At 46.1% G+C, this 20562-nt stretch overlaps 1 protein-coding gene across 4 annotated transcripts in view; it reads right to left on the bottom strand.

The window, feature by feature from the left end:
* Positions 1-20121, bottom strand: part of LOC118227354 (AP-1 complex subunit gamma-1) — a 35237-nt gene extending 15116 nt beyond the window's left edge. The window contains exons 1-9 of one of the 4 annotated variants that reach the window (XM_035417720.1): positions 19970-20121; positions 6610-6813; positions 6183-6307; positions 5208-5349; positions 3609-3705; positions 2776-2852; positions 1825-1833; positions 789-884; positions 141-221 (exon numbers count right to left, since the gene is read on the bottom strand). In XM_035417720.1, coding sequence (XP_035273611.1) covers positions 141-221; positions 789-884; positions 1825-1833; positions 2776-2852; positions 3609-3705; positions 5208-5349; positions 6183-6307; positions 6610-6810 — 828 coding nt within the window. In that variant the 5' untranslated portion in view covers positions 6811-6813; positions 19970-20121. Of the gene's footprint in view, positions 1-140; positions 222-788; positions 885-1824; positions 1834-2775; positions 2853-3608; positions 3706-5207; positions 5350-6182; positions 6308-6609; positions 6814-19755; positions 19877-19969 lie in introns of those variants that run through there. The other 3 variants (XM_035417721.1, XM_035417722.1, XM_035417719.1) reach the window with 3 other exon arrangements.
* Between the last annotated feature and the right edge of the window lie 441 nt (positions 20122-20562).

The raw sequence follows: 20562 nt of genomic DNA, 5'->3' as shown, positions 1-20562 counted from the left end.
AGGACGATAAAAATGTCAAACTAAAACAGAAGAAGTACCAGCGTGTGTGTGTGTGTGTGTGTGTGTGTGTGTGTGTGATTGCAGAAGACACAGGCAGAGCTGCAGGGTCTCCCCATGTCGGCCAGGACCGTCAGCCTCACCTGCGCGAGGATGTCGTTCATCGCTTCGCTGGAATCGTCGTCGCTCCGACCCAGAATTCTGAGTAACCTCAATATCCGCACCTGGAATTACAGACCAATCAATCGCCGCCAGCTAATACACTGCGGTCGAGAAGCGCCGGGGGTGGGGATGAGAAGAAAAAACACCACACACACACACACACACACAGACAAGCACACACACAAACAAGCAGACACACACACACACACACACAGGAGCACACAAACACACACACAAGCACACAGGAGCACACACATGCACACAGGAGCGCACACACACAAACACACACACAAGCACACAGGAGCACACACACACACACAAGCACACACACAAGCACACAGGAGCACACACACACACACAAGCACACACACACAAACACACACACAAGCACACAGGAGCAGACACACAAGCACACACACACACGCACACACACACACACAGGAGCACACACACACACACACAAGCACACACACACAAACACACACAAGCACACAGGAGCACACACACACACAAGCACACAGGAGCACACACACACACAAGCACACACACACACACACACACACAAGCACACAGGAGCACACACACACAAACACAGGGCAGCAGGAGGAGGGGCGAGCGGGGCGCCTCACCTGCAGGAAGGGGTCGCTGATGCCCGACACGTCGTGCTCCGGTGAGTACCCGGACATGATGAGGTTCTTTAGGATTCTGACCAGCTGGGGGACCAGCTACAAAAACCAACCACACAATAGAGAGGCGCTACAGACGGGCTCTGGACAAGAGACCCCCCTCAACAGGCCAGAGCCGCAGAACGCACATACGGCTCAGAAATTACAGCTGCTCTACAGCACGGGACACTAAACCGCTGTTGATTTAAAACACGCCTCCTACTACCTGTGGCCTGTCGTTTAGCCTGCCAATCATATACAGACCTAGTAAATGTTAAACTAGTTGTCCTTTAGTCTGCTACATCAACAGGGTCACAATGCTGAAGAATTTATCAGCCATTAGCACTAAATTCACTGTGTATGTTTTACATAGAAAAGTAAAATGCATTTCTCAATATACTTCATCATTTGGCTACAATGAAGCAATCAGCATTCGTAATCAATGCATTTTGTTTTAATTATTTCCAGGGATGTTAAGGCATTAAGTTGAATTCTTTCTGTGAGATTATGATAAAAAGCTGTCATTTTTGACAGGATCTCTGGCCCAAACGCATTGGTTTCAAGTTCGGGGTGGCAGTGCCTAGTTCCCAGTACTCAGTCAGACAAACAGAAGAATCACCAGTTCTTGCTGACAACACCCGGGCTGATTAGCTTAAAACATTAACAACATTCATGTTATTTTAAACCACATGGTGAGAAAATGAATAAAAAGCCAAACTATGATTAGTTTAAGGATGAAAATTGGACAACGGTAAGGAAATGCATTTAACAAACAAACAGAACTAAAATAATATCCCGCAATGACTTTTTTTTTTGTTGTTGTTTAAATCAAAGAAATAAAACACAGGACCTAAACTACAAATTAGAAAAAGAAAAACGATTAAAATCCAAACAGAAAATTACTTTTTAAAACACAAGAATTTGACGACATCTAATGATGAGCATGGGGAATGATTTCTGTAACAGCATGCACCAGCTATGAACCAGAATGCACTCTTACCTTCTCATTCTAACACAATGCAGGGATTTGTAACAGAGACAAATGACAGAAAAAATATGAGGTAGATGTTAGGAGGAACTGGAAGAGATTCACTTTCAAGAGAGAGATTAAAATAATGTTCAGGTCATGAGTATGGACGGGGGGGGGGGGGGGGGCTGGTGTTGGGACCGAGGTTGCAGAGAGAGGTACCAGCTGATTCAGAAGTGGGGTGGGGGGAGGAGACAGAATTGGGAGGGGGGCGGGGCGGGGGGGGGGACTCATTCTCCAAATGAATGATGTGTAAATGCAGTCCGGGGGGGCACACAAGCAGAAAATCACTTTTTAAAAAATATTTTAAAATAACGGGGGACCTCTCAGCAGGCAGTTTATAAAGGAAATGTGCACGCAAAGTTTGAATGTGGGATGCAAAAACATGTCCCAAGTGCAAAAGAAAAAAAGGAAAAAAAAAGCAGTCAGGCCAGCTGTGTTTAACTGTGGCGCTACACAATACTGTGCATCAAATATTCCAGTGACCGGAGCAATATGGCATCAGAATTTTTAAAGCAATTCTACAGATGCTACAGTCAACACCAGACCTGGGTCAAATACGCATTTGTTTAAGATTAAAATACTTTTCTGTGCTCTATTGATCTTGCCTGGTGTGATTGAGCCTGCAAATATGACCAGAAGGCGGGGTTTGCGCTTTTTTGAGAGTATTTCATTAGTTCCAATACACCAGACAAGATCAGCAAACGCATAGAAAAGTATCTGAATCCAAAACAAACACGTATTTGACCCAGGTCTGGTCAACACCCAATGGTAACCCTGAAATTTCGAAACCTTTCACGGCTCATTAAAGACACCAATAGTTCATAGAAGAAAAAAAAATTCCAAATATCAAAACATGCTAAAAAATAAAAATAAAAAACACTACAAAGATCCAGCAGCAGTGGATCCTTTCCTGTGCCGTACCTTTCGAAAGTGCGAGAGCATGTCTGGACTCCTTTCACACATCTCTGTGAGCAGAACCACAGACGTGTGAAGAACACCTGGAAAAAAACACACAACATAAAAAATAAAATACATTAATAATAATAATAATAAAAACCAATGGATAAGAATAAAAACACGTGGCATAGGCCATCGGCTTAGGCATAGATTAAGCAAGAAGAAAGTTGCAGAGTGAGATTACAATCAGCAGTTCTGTTTGTTTCCCCCTTTCTTCACAGCCACCTTTTTGAGCTCTGAAACTACATCAGGGAATACAGGGAAAGTCCACTCTACAGAGCACTGGTGTTACGCTTAAAGGCTTCCCCGTGCTTCAGCTGAAGTGCTGTTCGGAACGTCGGAAAGCGTCGGAAAGGATGCGTCCGTAACGTTCGGAAACTTTCCGAAACAAACATTCCAAAGTCTAGTCTACGCCCACTTTGCATGGCGCTTGCTCGGAGGACCACAAGTCCTCCAGTAGAGACTGTGTGTGTTACCTGCACCCCGCCACGCTTTCGTCTGACATAGTCAACGGCGAACAGAACCTCTCTTTTACTCCTATAGTACTTGGCTTGTACTTAAGACCACCTCCTGTGGCTGTTCCCTGTTAAAATCCCAGGCCTCTCTATGGTGGACAGCTTCTCGCCACACCGTCAAGTTTAGCTACTTCGGGAAAAGGAATGCGCCTAAAGTGACCGCGGAAAGCTGTGAACTGTGGTCAGAAAGACCGCAGTCGAATCCCGCTGCCGGCATCTGAAGAGCACGCCCCCCCCCCCCGCCCCCCAGCGCTGAGAGGTGGGCCTGTGGAGGCGTCTCACCATGGTTCTTCTCGCTGAGCAGGTTTTTGGTTGCCGGGAGGAACATCTCCATCAGCTCGGGAACCTTCCGGATCACGTGAACGGCACACAGAGCAGCCTGCAGACGTGATTACAATCCACCATAGAATAAAAACCTACACAGAGCAGCCTGCAGACGTGATTACAATCCACCATAGAATAAAAACCTACACAGAGCAGCCTGCAGACGTGAATACAATCCACCATAGAATAAAAACCTACACAGAGCAGCCTGCAGACGCGATTACAATCCACCATAGAATAAAACCTACACAGAGCAGCCTGCAGACGTGATTACAATCCACCATAGAATAAAACCTACACAGAGCAGCCTGCAGACGTGATTACAATCCACCATAGAATAAAAACCTACACAGAGCAGCCTGCAGACGCGATTACAATCCACCATAGAATAAAAACCTACACAGAGCAGCCTGCAGACGCGATTACAATCCACCATAGAATAAAAACCTACACAGAGCAGCATACAGACGTGATTACAATCCACCATAGAATAAAAACCTACACAGAGCAGCCTGCAGACGTGATTACAATCCACCATAGAATAAAAACCTACACAGAGCAGCCTGCAGTCGTGATTACAATCCACCATAGAATAAAAACCTACACAGAGCAGCCTGCAGACGTGATTACAATCCACCATAGAATAAAAACCTACACAGAGCAGCCTGCAGACGTGATTACAATCCACCATAAAATAAAAACCTACACAGAGCAGCCTGCAGATGCAATTCAAATCCACCATAGAATAATAAAACCCACCTGGGCCTGATTTTTACACCAAAAAAAAAGAAGAAGAAAAAAAAATTATAATAAAAGCAGCTCTTCAGCTTTTCTGACTTGCCCTGGTTTAAATGAGCACTCTGCCATGCAAATCCAGCACAACAAAAACACCCGCACAAAAGACGCTAAGAGCTACAAGGACTTCCATAAAAACACCGCCGCATATTTAAACTTAAATATTTTACGAGAGAACATAATTTCAGGGTCGTAAAATGTTACTTTACGCGCCACTGCTAAAACTGGCTAAGCCACACAGCCCAATCACAACCACATATATAAATCTCCAATTAAAATCAATACCAAATCAGTACGTGTATTTTAGAATTTTAACAGGTTAGTCATGTTTCCCAATTTTATTACTTGTACAATTCTTATTCTTTTATCATTTTATTAATTCCTTTTGTCCATTGGTACTTTGCTCTTATCGTGATCTTGCGATTTTATTTGTGAAGCCCTTTGCACAGAATGTATGAAAAGCACTTTACAAATAAGGTTTTAGTACTACTGCCATACTGTAAATAGGCCACTAAAATCTTACAATGCCAGAAATCCCTCCAAGAATACTGCAGCCTCACCCTTATACCTATCAACAGTGTCTTTTAGCCCTGTCAAATTAGTAATGTAATTGTACCAAATGAAATAAACAACCAAATGTGGTATATTGGTGTGTGTTCCATGACGTTAAGGGTTTGGGTTTCAAGCCTCTTCGTATTTTTTATTTTATTGTTTTTTTTTTTAATGGGGTTACTCAGGCGATGCGCTGGGGCGAAGAGGTACCTTTTTCCTCAGGTAGGAGTTTGAGGTTTTGAGCAGCTTCTCCACCTCCCCAGCCAGGTCCCGGCACATCTCTGACGAGCCCATGCAGCCCAGGGTGCAGAGAGCCAGGCCCTGCACATACTGCGTGCTGTGGTTCAGATCACTGAGGAACCGGGGGGGGGGGGGATACGGGTGGGAGAAGGAGAGAGACAGAAAGACAGGTGGGAGGGAGAGAGTTGGAGAGAGAGAGAGAGAGAGAGAGGGAGGGAGCAGGGAGAAAGAAAGGGAGAGGGGTGGGTAGACGACCATGACAGGGAAAAAGAAGTGACAAAAAGAGGGAGAGGAAGAATTGTGGACAGAGGAGATGAAAAAGAAGGCGGCACAGATAAGGAGACAGGGAGAGTGATGCCCAGGAACAGACAGAGAGAGAGAAAAAGAATGAGGGAAAGAGGGCAAAGGAATATTAGGAAGGGGGGGGACAGACAGAGAGACGAGCCACCGGTCAGACAGGTTTAGAGGTCATCTAAAAAAAACACCATTTCAATAACCAAATGCTACAGAGCTCTGCCCCAAACTTCACATTTTCCACAGAGCAAAGGCACCAGAACTGCCCGTATTCCACAAGCCCCAAACTGAACAGCGCTGACGCATTCTGTAGAACATGGTGTATTGGGGGGGGTGCAGTTTGTGTGGCTGATGAGGAGGGCTGTGACAGTACACTCACTGATGGGGGTGGGAGTGGTGAGGGAAACCGGAGGCGTTGTCAGAGTTGGTTTCGATGAGTTGTGACCAGGCTTTTTATTTTTGGTTCCACTTTTTTGTTTTGTTAGTGTGTGTGTGTGTGTGTGTGTGTGTATTGATGGGTTTTGATTTGTACTTGAAATTGACATTGAGGTTTAATAAAGCATCAAAAGTAAAAGAAAAGTCTTTCCACCAATCACAAAGCTGTTCTGGAAGAGGCAGAGCGGAACAGAAAGGGCGCCTGCAGCCTCTTACTTCTTGATGCAGTTTGTCATTAGCAGGTGGACGTCTTGTCTCTCATCCAGCAGCAACATGGCCCCCAAGTACCCTATCCGCTTGTCTGTGAACTTCTGAGAAGCGATCAATTTCAGGCACTCCAACTGAAAAACACACATCCGCCGCCGTTCACTTAAAGGGCCGGCGCACAGCTACGTGGCTAATGCAGAATAAGGGAATGGGGAAACAGATTACAGCAGAAGACAGGAAATAACATCCGGCATCCAAACAGACAAGAAAGCAAACTGCCAAAAAGTACGAAAATTGGAAAAAAAAACTAAAACAGTGCAGGAGTCCCAGGTCGTTCACTTTCGGGCTAGAGAAAAGAACTGGGGGGGGGGGGGGTGTTTTTTCGGACACCGCCCCGCTCCAGCACCGCAGAACGAAGGGTGCGCCTCTCCCTCACCTGTCCGAAGTGTGCGGGGTAGCCCAGCATGTGCATGTAGAGGAGCTTGGCCACGTTCCTGCAGCGGTACGTGTTGTCCTCCTCCCTGAAAGAAGACCGGATAGCAGCGCACTCCTTCTGGATCATCTCCCGCTCCTCGGCCTGGGTGCGAGCCGTCCGGATGGTCCGGATCAGCTCCCGGAGTCTGATCGGAGCTGGCATCCTCTAAAAAAAAACCAGGAAGGGGGGGGAAAGTCTGAATGAGCAACCTTCGCTTAAGTGACAAGGAACCCAGCCTGGGGTGTGCAGAATGTTAAGTCATGCCTTCGTCTCTGTTGTGCGACCCCCTTGTAAGTAAGTGTTCTTTAAATCCTGTATTTTGCATAATTCTGTATTTTTTTTCTGTATGTCTCACCTGTTGTGTTATGAAAGCGCCTACTGTGAGAAAGAATTTCCTCCTTGAGGACGAAATAAACTATCTATCTAGTCAGGTTGGCACGGAGACCGGCTGCAGCCACCCAATGCCTCCCCCCACCCCCACCCCCCCCCGGCTGAAACCGTTGGGCAACAACGGCCTCCACTTCCTACCTAAATCACGAGTCCAGAGGTCTGGATTAAAAGGGCGGGTTTACTGGCTTCCATTTTCAAGGGCGTGTAACGTGCCAGCTAAATGAACGGTGGCTGTCAGGCCAAAGAGGCAAGCGGCACGCTTCATACCAATTCCCATCACACAACCTACACGTAATACCCGGGGGACATTTTGAAATGGCAAATAAGGCAACGCAGAGGTCAGTTTGCACCAACGTAACTGGTTATGCTTACACCAGACGAGGTTTCGCAACCCGGAAACCTGCTCAGATTTTATCACTGTACTGACCAGTTCCTGAAAATGACTGTACGTGAAGCAGCACCGCTAAGCAGCTTTTAAAGAGAACACGTTTGCTGCAAGTTCAGTTCATCTCTGTTCAAGGAAGCTTCACTTTCTACAGTGGCCTGATCTGACATCTGAATCTTCGGCCTGAGGTAGCGCTCTCTGTGATTTCTGCAGCACATTTCCTCTCCCCACTCTCAGCCTCTCGCTATGTTTGCAGACCCTGAGAGCTCATTTTTCAAAGTGGCTTCGGCCAACTGGCTCCACAACAGCATCTGACAGCCACACAGTCTTAGAAGTCCGATTCCAACACACTAACGTAGTTCAGCGATCAATTGAAAGTTGGCTGTTCATTCTTTCCCCATTCTTTCTCAATACTACCTAAACCCACAAAGTGAACAGCGACTTTGCCGTATTTGCCCACGTATTTTTTTGCGTTTCTGAAATGAATCAAGTCTGCGCAGTAGAAGAATAGCTGCTGAAATTCCATTCCGTCCTGTGTGTGTGCAGAGTGGAACACTAAGGTTTCCAAAGCTCCGACGCCTCATTAAAGATTAAAGCCAGCACATGCTCGACGGGAAAGATTAAATTCTTCCGCCGTTCCGTTCTGTCCAACGTGCCAGACGCTCAAAACGTCGTTCTTCTACAGAACGTGCAGCTGAACGTCCAGTACGGTAAGCACCGCAACGTTTGGAAAACAAAGCGTCTACACCGCTACAGTGTCGTATGTAGTAGCCTAACTATAACGGGCGTTCCTTTCAAAGTGTCACAGCTCACGCCACTGACGGGACGCAAAGAAGCAGCACCGTCTTTAAGAAGAGCGTTGGGCTCGCAGCGGCCGATGCGCTCTGCACACCCAGCGAAACAGGCTTGGTCTTTCGCCCGTTTGCGAGCCGCAGAACCCCAGCGGGCAGTCAGATTAGACGAAAGAAAAGCAAGCCGCTGAGGACCCTTCGCGGTTCTTAAATCCCGTTTTATGAATTTTTTGGAGGAACTGCACCTCGAGGTAATACCATCTTACAACAGGTCACTTCAACTCCAGAACAATGGCGTTTTTCTCAGTTTTTTTCTGTGTGACGCTGCTACACTTTCCAGTCTTTATGGCCATTCCCAAGCCCCCGAAGCCGTTAGCTTCTGCCTTTACTGCAAGCACAAGGTCACGCTATTTACAAACGTATTCTACGCTCCTGCTGAGGGGGGCGGGTGGCAGCGGAACAAGTGGCCCATAAATGCAAGCAAATGCGGCATCAGAGTAGACCATGGTTTAAAAAAAAAAAAAAAATGCTGTGAACTTTAACTCACACTCACAAGCCTGGGGGGGTGGGGGGGCAGGCAGAGGCCAGGGTCACAAAAGCTGATTTCAGGACACCCCCAGATGGAACATGGCATTAAAGGCACGCAGCAAAATTGCAAAAAGTTAGCAAAAGCAGCCGTTTAGGCAGAGAGTTCAACAATGAGTAAACTAGCACAACGGCGGGCGTTTCCAAAGCTTAACGGGCAATGATTGGTCCACGGCAGAGACGAATCAGGGCCCTTCCAGGAAGCCCACATCACTGAGCAGCCCCAGAGAGAGGAAAAACAGAAGCTAAATGAATAGTGACCCAATACGGACAAGCAACAGGGGAGCAGGAAGTTTCGACACTGACACCCCAACGGGTGCCACACTCGACAGGAAAGGCCAAATTCTGCCCATGTTCGCACCACTGAACTCCTGCTTCCAGAAGCACCCAGAACACACACACACACACACACAGACACAGACACACAGACACACACACACCCCAGCCTCAGGACGTTACTCATTTGACTTTAAAAAGTAAAGTGACGGCTCTTCCAAGGCAACACGCGCTCAAAAACAACTGGAGCTGAGCAGAAAAGGATAAAGGAAGGAAGAAAGGCTGTCCTGACTTGCACAGCTGAAAGGAAAGGCTGAGCCGAATCCTCGGTTATGACAATGCAGTGTTCGGTAAATGAAGGTTCGCATCGGCCTGGCAACCAGCCTCGGAGTTCCATAACAGAGACCAGGTGCAAAAACAAGCAAGGAGCCTTACTACGGCTGGCGGCTCAGTGCAGCGAGGGGAGAGAGAGAGAGACAGAGAGAAAGAGAAAGAGAGAGAGAGAGAGAGAGAGAGAGAGAGAGAGAGAGAGAGAAGACAGGAGAGAATGAGAGACAGACCTGCAAACTCATCAGGGGTGAAAAAGGTGAAAAAGATGTGAACTCCCTAGGGGGGTCCGGGGGCATGCCCAAAAGTAATGTAAGGGGGACATCAGTTCAGGGCACTTAAAAATTTTTTTTTTTAATGGTATATGGTATATGGTTTTGAGGACTGCCCCGCTATTGCGGTCCAGCCAAAACTAACTAGCACTTTGCTGTAAGCGGTGGGTACAGACAATTTGAAAATTAGGACGTTGGCTTTTCTCCATTGCTCTTAATGGTCTACAAGAAAATAGAAATAATTCAAAATCCACGCCTGCAAATCCATTATTAAAATACTTGGTAGATTTGTTAAACATCCCTGATGGCGTTCTGCTTGTTTAACGTGACTTTCAAAAGGGTTGCGCTGTCATAAAATTTAGTGTTAACACGTTACTATGGTTGCGGGTCAGGCACTCTTCACAGTAAGAAGAAATTTTAGGATAGCGCTTCCAATATTGCTTGTGTCGAAAGTGCTGTGACGGAAACAGCGATAGATTTACCCACGAGCCACATCTGTCCAAAATGTAAACAAGTAAGGCAGTCTTCACGGTCGGGGAAAATTTTATGACAGCGTCACCCAGCGAGTGAACACCACAAACGGCGGTGGTGTAACAGTTACCCCCCGCCCCCCCACCCCCCAATTTCAAAAACTCATCGGATCTACACGGATCAAAACAGCGAATTTCACCCAAAAAGCGACTAGTTTGCAGGTATGGAGAGAGAGAGAGATAAAGAGAGACAGACAGCGAGAGAGAGAGAGAGAAAAAATGAGACAGGAGAGAACGAGAGAGAGACAGAACAAGACAGGAGAGAATGAGAGAGAGATATAGAGACAGACAGAGAGAGAGAGACCAAACAAGACAGGAGAGAATGAGTGAGTGAGAGAGAGAGTGAGAGAGAGAGAGAGAGAGAGAGAGAGAGAGAGAGAGAGAGAGAGAGAGAGAGAGAGAGAACAAGAAAGGAACAGGAGGGGCTTTGTGGCTTCCATCCTAAGGAAGCGTCGCTCTCCTGTCCGTTAGCACGCGCCAATATAGCCTACTTGCTACCGCACAGTAAGAGCCGGGGCCCGACTCGGGCACGCCGTGTTCTCCAGAAGGGGCCGGAGCGAAGGCATTCAGACAAAACAATGCAGATGGACCGGCAGGCAGCCACCCGTCAGCCTGGTCACGGAACACTGGCTTCAACAATGCTCCGCTGTGTTAAATCTGCCGGTCATCCACCCAGAAACATGTTCCTACATCACAGTAACTGCACAGGCCCTTCCATTACCAAAAGCACACCTCGGTATTAAAGAGCCAAGGCTTCTTGTGCATACATTGTACAATTTTTTTTCTTCAGAGGTTGGATAATTTAGTATCCATCAGGATAAAATGCTAAAAGCTTAATTTTTTATTTTTTTTAACAACAGATACTGGTAAGTCAGTGAATTCATCATTTCTGTGTAGTAATCGTTCTGAAGGCACAGTCACATCGCGTGCCCTGAAAATTGATCCGTTGGCTCAGAACACAAAACTAGCCGCCGTAAGACGAGTCCGTAGCTATGACTCAGTGGCTGCAGAGAAGAAATATGCACTTTTTTGGGCAAGGCACAATGTAATCTTATTGGACACACCCCATTCAGGTGCACAAATATTCATCTAATGGGCGCAGCAGAAAAGTCTTGTCATAGACAGTAAAGTGGAAAGGAGACTTACGATTGTTTTTTCTTTTTTTTTTGAATGGGGAAAGGTGACCCAGAGCAGACTGTAGCTGGTTGGCTAGCTACCAAGATAACCAGGCACAACTATAACCCAAAACTATAACCAAAAATGAGCACTTTCTATATCAGTAATAGAACTGTTCAAATAATTTCTTCCAGAAATATATGATATTCATTCTACGACATCAAGGGAAGCAACTGAACTAATTTGGCTGAAAAACCTCATTTTAAAAGACACCTTAGATTTCCTACTGACTGGCTATGGAAAAAGTTCTCATTGTGGGCTTGTGAGGAACACAAAAGTATTTTGATTTTGAAGCTCATCTACCTTCCCATGATTCATTAATTCAACATTTTCAGCAGCATCCTAGATCAGTGCCTCCCATCTATACATTACTGTAGCAGGTTGACAGCTTACACATAGCCTACCCAAACACTCACTAACTCCAACTGCGCTAATGTGGGTAAACACAGGGGGTAACTCCTGTGCTGATGGGGTAAATACAGGGGGTAACTCCTGTGCTGATGGGGTAAATACAGGGGGTAACTCCTGTGCTGATGGGGTAAATACAGGGGGTAAGTCCTGTGCTAATGTGGGTAAATACAGGGGGTAACTCCTGTGCTGATGGGGTAAATACAGGGGGTAACTCCTGTGCTGATGGGGTAAATACAGGGGGTAACTCCTGTGCTGATGGGGTAAATACAGGGGGTAACTCCTGTGCTGATGGGGTAAATACAGGGGGTAACTCCTGTGCTGATGGGGTAAACACAGGGGGTAACTCCTGTGCTAATGTGGGTAAATACAGGGGGTAACTCCTGTGCTGATGGGGTAAATACAGGGGGTAACTCCTGTGCTGATGGGGTAAATACAGGGGGTAACTCCTGTGCTGATGGGGTAAATACAGGGGGTAACTCCTGTGCTGATGGGGTAAATACAGGGGGTAACTCCTGTGCTGATGGGGTAAATACAGGGGGTAACTCCTGTGCTGATGGGGTAAATACAGGGGGTAACTCCTGTGCTGGTGGGGTAAATACAGGGGGTAACTCCTGTGCTGATGGGGTAAATACAGGGGGTAACTCCTGTGCTGATGGGGTAAATACAGGGGGTAACTCCTGTGCTGGTGGGGTAAATACAGGGGGTAACTCCTGTGCTGATGGGGTAAATACAGGGGGTAACTCCTGTGCTGATGGGGTAAATACAGGGGGTAACTCCTGTGCTGATGGGGTAAATACAGGGGGTAACTCTTGTGCTGATGGGGTAAGCACAGGGGGTAACTCTTGTGCTGATGGGGTAAGCACAGGGGGTAACTCCTGTGCTGATGGGGTAAATACAGGGGGTAACTCCTGTGCTGATAAATACAGGGGGTAACTCCTGTGCTGATGGGGTAAATACAGGGGGTAACTCCTGTGCTGATGGGGTAAATACGGGGGGTAACTCCTGTGCTGATGGGGTAAATATAGTTTGATATCATGCCAGTGGAAAGAGTGTCCAATATATCCCAAACTGGATGTTCACCACCACTATTATCAGGGGATAATGTGGGTACATCGTATAAATACACTTCACTTTATCCAAAGCTCTGCCAATTATAAACCTAGCACAGGCACAAAATAACAGGACTGCTGATAGCTCTCGTGTACACTCACTGGTCAGGTGAATGCAATTACCTCCTCTTACAACGTAAGTCACTCTGGATTAGAGCATCTACTAAATTAATTTAATGGAATGTAATGAACACTGAAGATAATGATGTCCCTGAAACACTCCTCAGCATTCGGGAAAAACAAGCACAGCTTTCAAACAGTGACCACTTCACCATAGATACCATGCTAAAACATGATTAAGATGTTAATTCGCAGGAGACCGGATAAAGCCCAATTTATCCTCGGACACTTTTGACAAAAAGCGACAAAAAAGAAGGCATCGAGAGAAACTGCCATTCATACTTTGGCAAAGGCCTCCAAGGAGGGTTCGGTTGTCTCCTTGGAAACGAGACGCCGAACTCCTGACCATTTGCTTACATTTATAAACCATCCAATCACACTGTACGACAAAGTTGAGCTGCACTTTTTTCAGTGGAAAACATCCGTCCAGTACGCTTTCATTTCAACCCCAATCTGGCACACCTCACTCTACTAATTAGCAGCTTAGTGCAGATCTCTTGCTGTTGAATGAGGTGCTCTTTGTTAGGGCTGGAATGAAAACCTACAGGACAGTAGATCTCGAGGAACAGGGTTGGGCAGCCCTGTCTTAAACTAATGCTTTCCCCGTTTACGTGAGCCTTTTCCAAAATGGAGACCAGTCTCCCCCACCTTGACAAAAACTGTATACGTCAGAATGTTAAAGACCCTTCTCACTTAGCCCAACTCTCTTCTCCCATCAGCACCTCTGACCTGACCACCTGAACTCACCCCTGGAAAGTCACAAGAAATGTACGCTACACCCTGTTAAATTAGCCAGGTATGGCTGGCAGGCAATCCATCTGGCTAATTTTTTTTTTTGACAATAATTTATCCACACAAAATTCAACCAACATGGTATAACACTGTAAACATAGGCTACACTACCATAAGAAAATTCAACATGTAGGCTATAAGACGCTTTCCATTTATTCTGAAAGCTTCGGTCTCATTTTTTACATGCACATGCAAATATATACTGCAAAAGGTCAATGTACCTTATAGTCAGCGCTACAACACAAACACTCAGCAAGAAAATCTTGAAGAAACTTGAGAGGGGTTATAGGTCAGGCCTTGACCAATGAGACGGCTGCTTTAGGGTGGAACAGCTCAGCTGGGGTCAGCAGTAGCTGTGTAATGCACTGTGACACACTGGGGAGAGGACTTTGTGTGTGCAATAATATCTGCACGGCTTAGCCTCATTTCCTTTAAACTGGTTAGGTGGGTAATGCATGACAAGAGGGAGGTTTTCTGAAATTATGCGTCCATCATCTTTAGTCTTCACTGGAGTGTGTTAAATGCATGTTACCCAGTTTACTTAAATGTGCAACAATAAGCACCAACTATGCAAAACTGTTAATGCACCAAAGTTCACCAACAAAGCCGATCTTTATAAAAACTAAGCCCGTCCACTCAGAAATAAAACTTACTTTACACAACTGTATGCCAAACAGAACTTAAGGTTTGTATACAGTAAGCCTGGTAACCCTTTTCAAAACCATAAATTCAACATACTCGAAACAAATATTTTGGAGAAATCTACAACAGTATTTCACTTATCTGCACTGGAACGAATCTGAAAGAGTACAAGTACAAAGCAAAAAATGGTCATATCAGCTATGCCAAAGGCTGCTGTGAAAAAAAGGTCAAAAGTAAATGCATCAAACGTTGAGCAGCAGATCCGCAACACATTCGTCATTCAAGAATTATGTACCATTACTCATCATAAAGAAAAAGTGGTGAGTTCACGAACAGTTTTTGGCTGGACGGCAACAGCGGGGCCAGCCCTACAAACGTGAATGTCTGTGAGTGGCTGGCTGACTGACTGACTGAGTGATGAAGTTACACCATTGGTCGGCCGGATCACGTGTGCTAGGTCCAGCCATATACTAAGTGTTAACCTGGTCTTCTTTCATCTTCCAGCATCTGCTGAATGTTTTGGCCATGTCCGCTCGTAAAGCAGAGTGGTTTAAACAGTAAAAGTGCCGAGCCGCGAGTCTAACAGCTACCCTCCCCACAACGCAAAAAAATGAGAATGAAACCAACCGCTGCAATTAATGTCCTTCTGGCTCCAAACAGCGAAGCTCAAACGAGCGCTGATTTGCATTGTATGACTCACGCAACTCACACCCTTTGGTGATGACAAAAAAACAAAAAAAAAAAAAAAGAGAAAGAAACAGTGGCCTGCATTTCAAAAGAAAGCCAATGCTGTCCGTGCCCCCATTAGGCTACCTGCTAACGGCAGACAGGATACCTGGCTAACGTCTTACAAGCTCCAATTATCCGGGTCTGCTCTGCATCAGTGCCCAAGCAGTGGCTCGCAAACGCACACAAACAGTGAAACGCATCCCGCGAGCGGACCCTTGGAGCAGAACACATCATTGGGCCACAAGTGTCTATTTACACCAACGTGGTTCTCTTTTTATCAGGAGGAAGGGGACGTCCTCCCTTTTTTACCCAGGCCCAGGGGCCCGAAATGCTCCGGAGCTTTCCGCCGTTTCGGCAGGTCGAGCACGGACGCCGGACGGCAGCGAGGTGGGAGACGCGCTCGCCCAGGAGAGCGGCTGCAGGAGCGACGGCCTCCATCACGCACGACCGGCAAGACCGGCCTGCACAGCCTCACTTACCCTCCCAGCACAATAAGCCCACTGTTCACCAGCACTGCTGTGCTGGGGGGGGGGGGATTTCTGACCCCCCGAATTACTGAGCCGCCTAAATCAACCTCCAGCGCTTTTGGTTAATAAGGGACAAAAACCACAGAAAAAAGCACCCTAGTGCCTTTAACGCATAATGAGTAAGTAATCCCCAGCCTGACTTCCCACAGCTTTTAATAGGTAATATTCACCAAGAGAACCCACGGGCTCCTCCCACCGCCCAAACCCAACCCTTCACTAATGTTCAAACAGGGCTCAGTGCCACCTCCACGGTTACCTGCCAGTGAATCAAACTGCAGACAGCACACAGACCAGTGAGAAGCCCGAGCTGAACTGATGCCGTACGCTTAACTCCGCCCACTGCGCACAGTGCCCGGGTTTCCACAACAGCGAAATCTCCGGAGGATCGGCACGAGGTGCGAGCACGCCCAGCATGGCAACCAGATTTGGGGGGGGGGGGGGGGAGTAGCAGCGCTCTACGATAACATTTTTTTCCAAGGAGCTTACGTGCAGCAGCACGCCAATGGATCCCAATTAGCAGATGTGTTGCTAAATAATTTTTTTTTTTTTTGGTTAGCACATCAATTTTCAGGACCAAATGCTCCTAAAATGGGAGCACCGTAGAGGCCCAAGTAGACAAATCGTAGAATGGTAGAATGATTAACAAATTCAACGGCATGCTTAAATATCTGCAGGACCTGAAGCGGAGACGTCAGATTGGTATATAGGAAGTCTCCTCTGGTGAGGGAAAGCTGTAGAGATGCTGAAAATGTCTTCACTGGGAATTACTGCCCACCCCAATTTTTCAGGTCCAATCCCACAGCTTTTTGGTGCTACGCTAGAACGTCTCATTCCGAGTTTGACTAAGCTTTCACGTCCAGCTCAGAAAGTAATTTTACTTGGTAAAAGCAATGAAAGTGCAGAAATTTCTGCATTTTCCAATCCAGGAAGAAAAAAACTTGGGCACAGTGCTACTCTTGATGTTCACCCAGCTGCATTAGTAAAAGACTTCTGATGTGTAAGTCGCATATATACCCTGTTACCGTGCCAACGTTATGCTTCCTCTGGGCCTTGACAGTCTGCTGCAAAACCACTGATGAGGCACATTTTCTGTGCAGAGTCCAGGAGCTTTGGAGAAACAGTAACCTGGTGTCAAGGTGCTACAAACTGGCATAATCAATGTGAGAGGTTTGAGCCCAGACCCTGCCAACTAAGGTTCACTTCTCCACTAAAAGAAAAGGGAAACCATTTAATATTATGGCCAGAAATTCATAAGCACATCTGTTATGTTTTTTTTTTAGTCATTCATTTGTTTCTATACAGGTCTCCAACAGCCAGATTAATGGGGGACTCAAATCCCTTCCTAGGCATCCTTTCCTTGTTCATTTGTATCCGCTGCACTGAGAAACATCCACGGCCACAGCTATGGGGTGGCTCACACGGGTAAAAGCCCCACTTGCGGTGCATGAGTGTGGTCTCGGATCGAATCCAGCCTGTGCCAATGGGGTTCGAGTCGCCGGAAGGATATATGGGAAGGGTTCGTTCGGTGGAGAAGGCTGTAGAGATGGGGTTCGATGGCCACCCGGGCGGCCGTGGCTTGGTCTCTGCGTTCGCGTACGATTGGGTGACCCTCCGTCCCAGTTCTGCACATGTGCAGCGCGTGCCATTGGTGTGAAAAGAAGCAGCTGGCTGGCACCGCCCGTTTCCGAGGAGAGCCGCTAATTGTCTTCATTCCCCCGAGCCGGCAGCACTGGGCGTATCCGAGCATATTCCAAATTAGACAGTCCAAATTTGGGTGCGACTGGAGATGCAAAAAAAATTTTTAAATCAAGAGAAAAATCAGTTCCTGAAAACTGGTGTGGCAAACACAAAAGAAGAAGAAAACAAACATAAAGGTCAGTAAGTGCCTTTCGAAGGCAGGAGCCAAAAAAAAAAAAGGGAAACACAAGGGAAAGTCCAGAAAAGGCCTGACTAGAAAAGATCCGCTCACCCCTTGTGAAATCACAGACTCTACCGATACATGTCCACACATCCAAACCCGCCAGTCAGACATCTAATGAAACAGCCCAGGCTGGAACCTGCACGGTCGAGGCCATGGGCCACAGCCTACGCTCACAGGAAGGAAAATTTACCTCCGGAGCAAATCAGGAGCATTTAAGCAAAGTCTTACAATTCCACTTTTATGGGCATTACATTACACAACACGATTCCCTTACTCCGGGCGACTTACGCAGCTCAGCTTTTACACACATTATCCACCGACTCAGCCGGAAGTTTGCCGGAGAAATTCAGGTCAAGTACACTGCTCAAGGGGACGACAGTGGAGCCCCATCTCAGGACTTGACCACACAATGCACACAAACATAAAATACAGAAAGGATTTATTAAATGACAACGCCACCTCTCTGCAGTTGACCAACAACTGCGGATGAAGGAGCAGCTGCCACAGGAGACCCCCAAAGCAACGCGGGATCGTCCAAGGAATGCACCTTGCCAGAGCCTCCCGCATTCCAGTGGGATGTTGACAGCAGTGCTCTGTCTACAACTGAGCATTTCCCCCCCCGTTAGAAACTATATCTGCACAAACCCACAGCCTGCCATTGCAACTCCCAAACATACACATCTCACCCGTGACACAATCTTTTATATGCGCAATCTGAGTAACAAAACCAAGAATCCATATATACCAGCCTTGTCCTTGATTAGCAAGCAGGACAATTACAAGGAATACTTGCTATTTAAGATAAATCAGCCGAAAACCCCTGTTAAAATTCACCATACATCACAGGCGTTGATGAAAGAGGATCACCGTGATGGTTTCTGTTTCACAATAGTAAGGCATATATTAACATGTTTCCAAGCTGCAATATTGGTGCCCAAGAGCCATATGATATTACTTGGCTACTAATCATTTAAAAGGCATATAAAACAGTATTTTAGTTCAGCTCATTGACACACAATGACAAATGAAACTGGTTACCGAAGATAGCCAAAACATTTGCACTACTTCTAGAAGCTCAACTGCTTCATATTGCATTTTTTCGATGGGTTCCCATTAGAAGGTCATTCTGGTGACAGAAATGTTAACAATTCACGCCATTCCTGGATGTCAGCCCAGCTCCGAAGCAGGTTAGTGAGTATGCAAATTATGAAAACCCTGAAATATACGTAGCAAGCCTATTAAGAGACTGACAACTTCGTGACACCACAGCTCACAGAAATACGTTGGCTAGTTCAGGTGAAGCGCAAAGTAACTTGGCACAGAACACCTATTTCCCAAACGTGCCATTTCGTCAGCTTTCCATTTTCCCCCACGGAATGCCAATATGAATTGGGATGCATTAGTGCGCTCCTAAATTTTTCTACTTAGGAGCACATGTGCTCCTTAGAAAAAATGTTAGAACGTAGAGCTCTGCAATAGGCCCAGATCGAGGTTAAAATATGAAACGTTGACAAGTCAACAAACTTGCGAACATCAACCTCGTTAACTAACTTTTCACTGAGACACAGGTGCCCAAATACAGATCAACCTTGATATTTACCTTTATTATATTGATGTTTAGCTAGATATCTATGCTTAATTTAACGAAAGACAAGAAAATCAGAACTGCGAGTGTTCTTGCTTGTTCTGCACACGCAACGCTAACTGGCTGGACTAGCTCGGCTTGCTAACTAGCTAATGTTTCGTCGCAATGGAACTCGGGTGCAACCCCAAAATAACCGGCTAGTTAGTCTAGCTGTAATTAGTATGTCACGTACATCCGTCAATTTCTGGTCACATCTCATTTTACTCATTTAAAACGTCTTCGCAGGTCTGACGTTACCGTTCAAAGGACTTCATTTTTCTCCGGAACTAGCGAATAAGCTAGCTAATATTAGCTACTGCTAGTACTTGCCTACCAAATAGCTAAGTTAGCTAGCAAGCCATATAGGCCTATATCGGCATCGATTTTCATCACAGCAAAGTTATACCTCTGTAAAAACATCAGAATATTCAGTACAGCACATTTAGATACCAAATCGCACGTTCATTATTCATTAGTAAACCACTATAAAATATGAATACCTCTGGGCTCACGGCAAGCTAGCGAGATGATAGAAGCACCTGCAATTTTAACACAGCGAACACCTTCCCGTGACAGACAACCCCCGGTGTTAGCTAGCGACCCAAAACCCGCAGACATTGTTTTCCGTAACGCCCAGACGTGCTCTTCTCGCGGACGTTGTTTATACGCAGTGCTGTATATAACTGACCCCAATTCAATGTGAATAATACTCACCAGCCGTAATGACACCAATAAGAAATTTGAATCTTCTCTCTTTGAGACGGAGGGAGAAACAAACCTGACATTCAAAATGGCGGTTCACCCGGCCTCAGCACATCTACCGCAGGCGGAGTGTTACACAGAACATCTCATCAACTTCAAGGTCTGAGAATGTCTGTGGAACAAGACGCCATTTCGGCTCGGCGATTCCGTGCATTCACTGTGTGTTTTGAATTGAAAAATGAGCCAACGTGTCTGCCATAGAACTTCAGTTTCTCGGGATTGCCCACAGTTTCTAGCCCAAGTGGCATGTGTCTTTCATTTGAAATACAGATAAGAGAATGAGATATTGGATAGAACCAAACCGACATAAACGTATCAAAATCACAAACATGTCGTGTTAGTGATTGACTTTAATTTGGACATAATGACAAACTGGCTATATTTGGAGAGATCGATACAATCTAAGATGTTCTGGGAAACTGTGTAAGGTTCATATAACAAGACATTTAAACTAGCTACGTTCCTACCTAGCTAACATGAGAAATAAAACATATCCACGTGTCCAAAAATGTTGAATCTTTACAACAACAAAAAAAGGAACAGCT

Source organism: Anguilla anguilla, chromosome 5 (assembly GCF_013347855.1).
Source record: "Anguilla anguilla isolate fAngAng1 chromosome 5, fAngAng1.pri, whole genome shotgun sequence".
In the NCBI taxonomy this organism is placed as follows: Eukaryota; Metazoa; Chordata; class Actinopteri; order Anguilliformes; family Anguillidae; genus Anguilla; species Anguilla anguilla.
The sequence above is the reverse complement of the archived record's forward strand: the minus strand, read 5'-3'. Positions and strand labels throughout refer to the sequence as shown.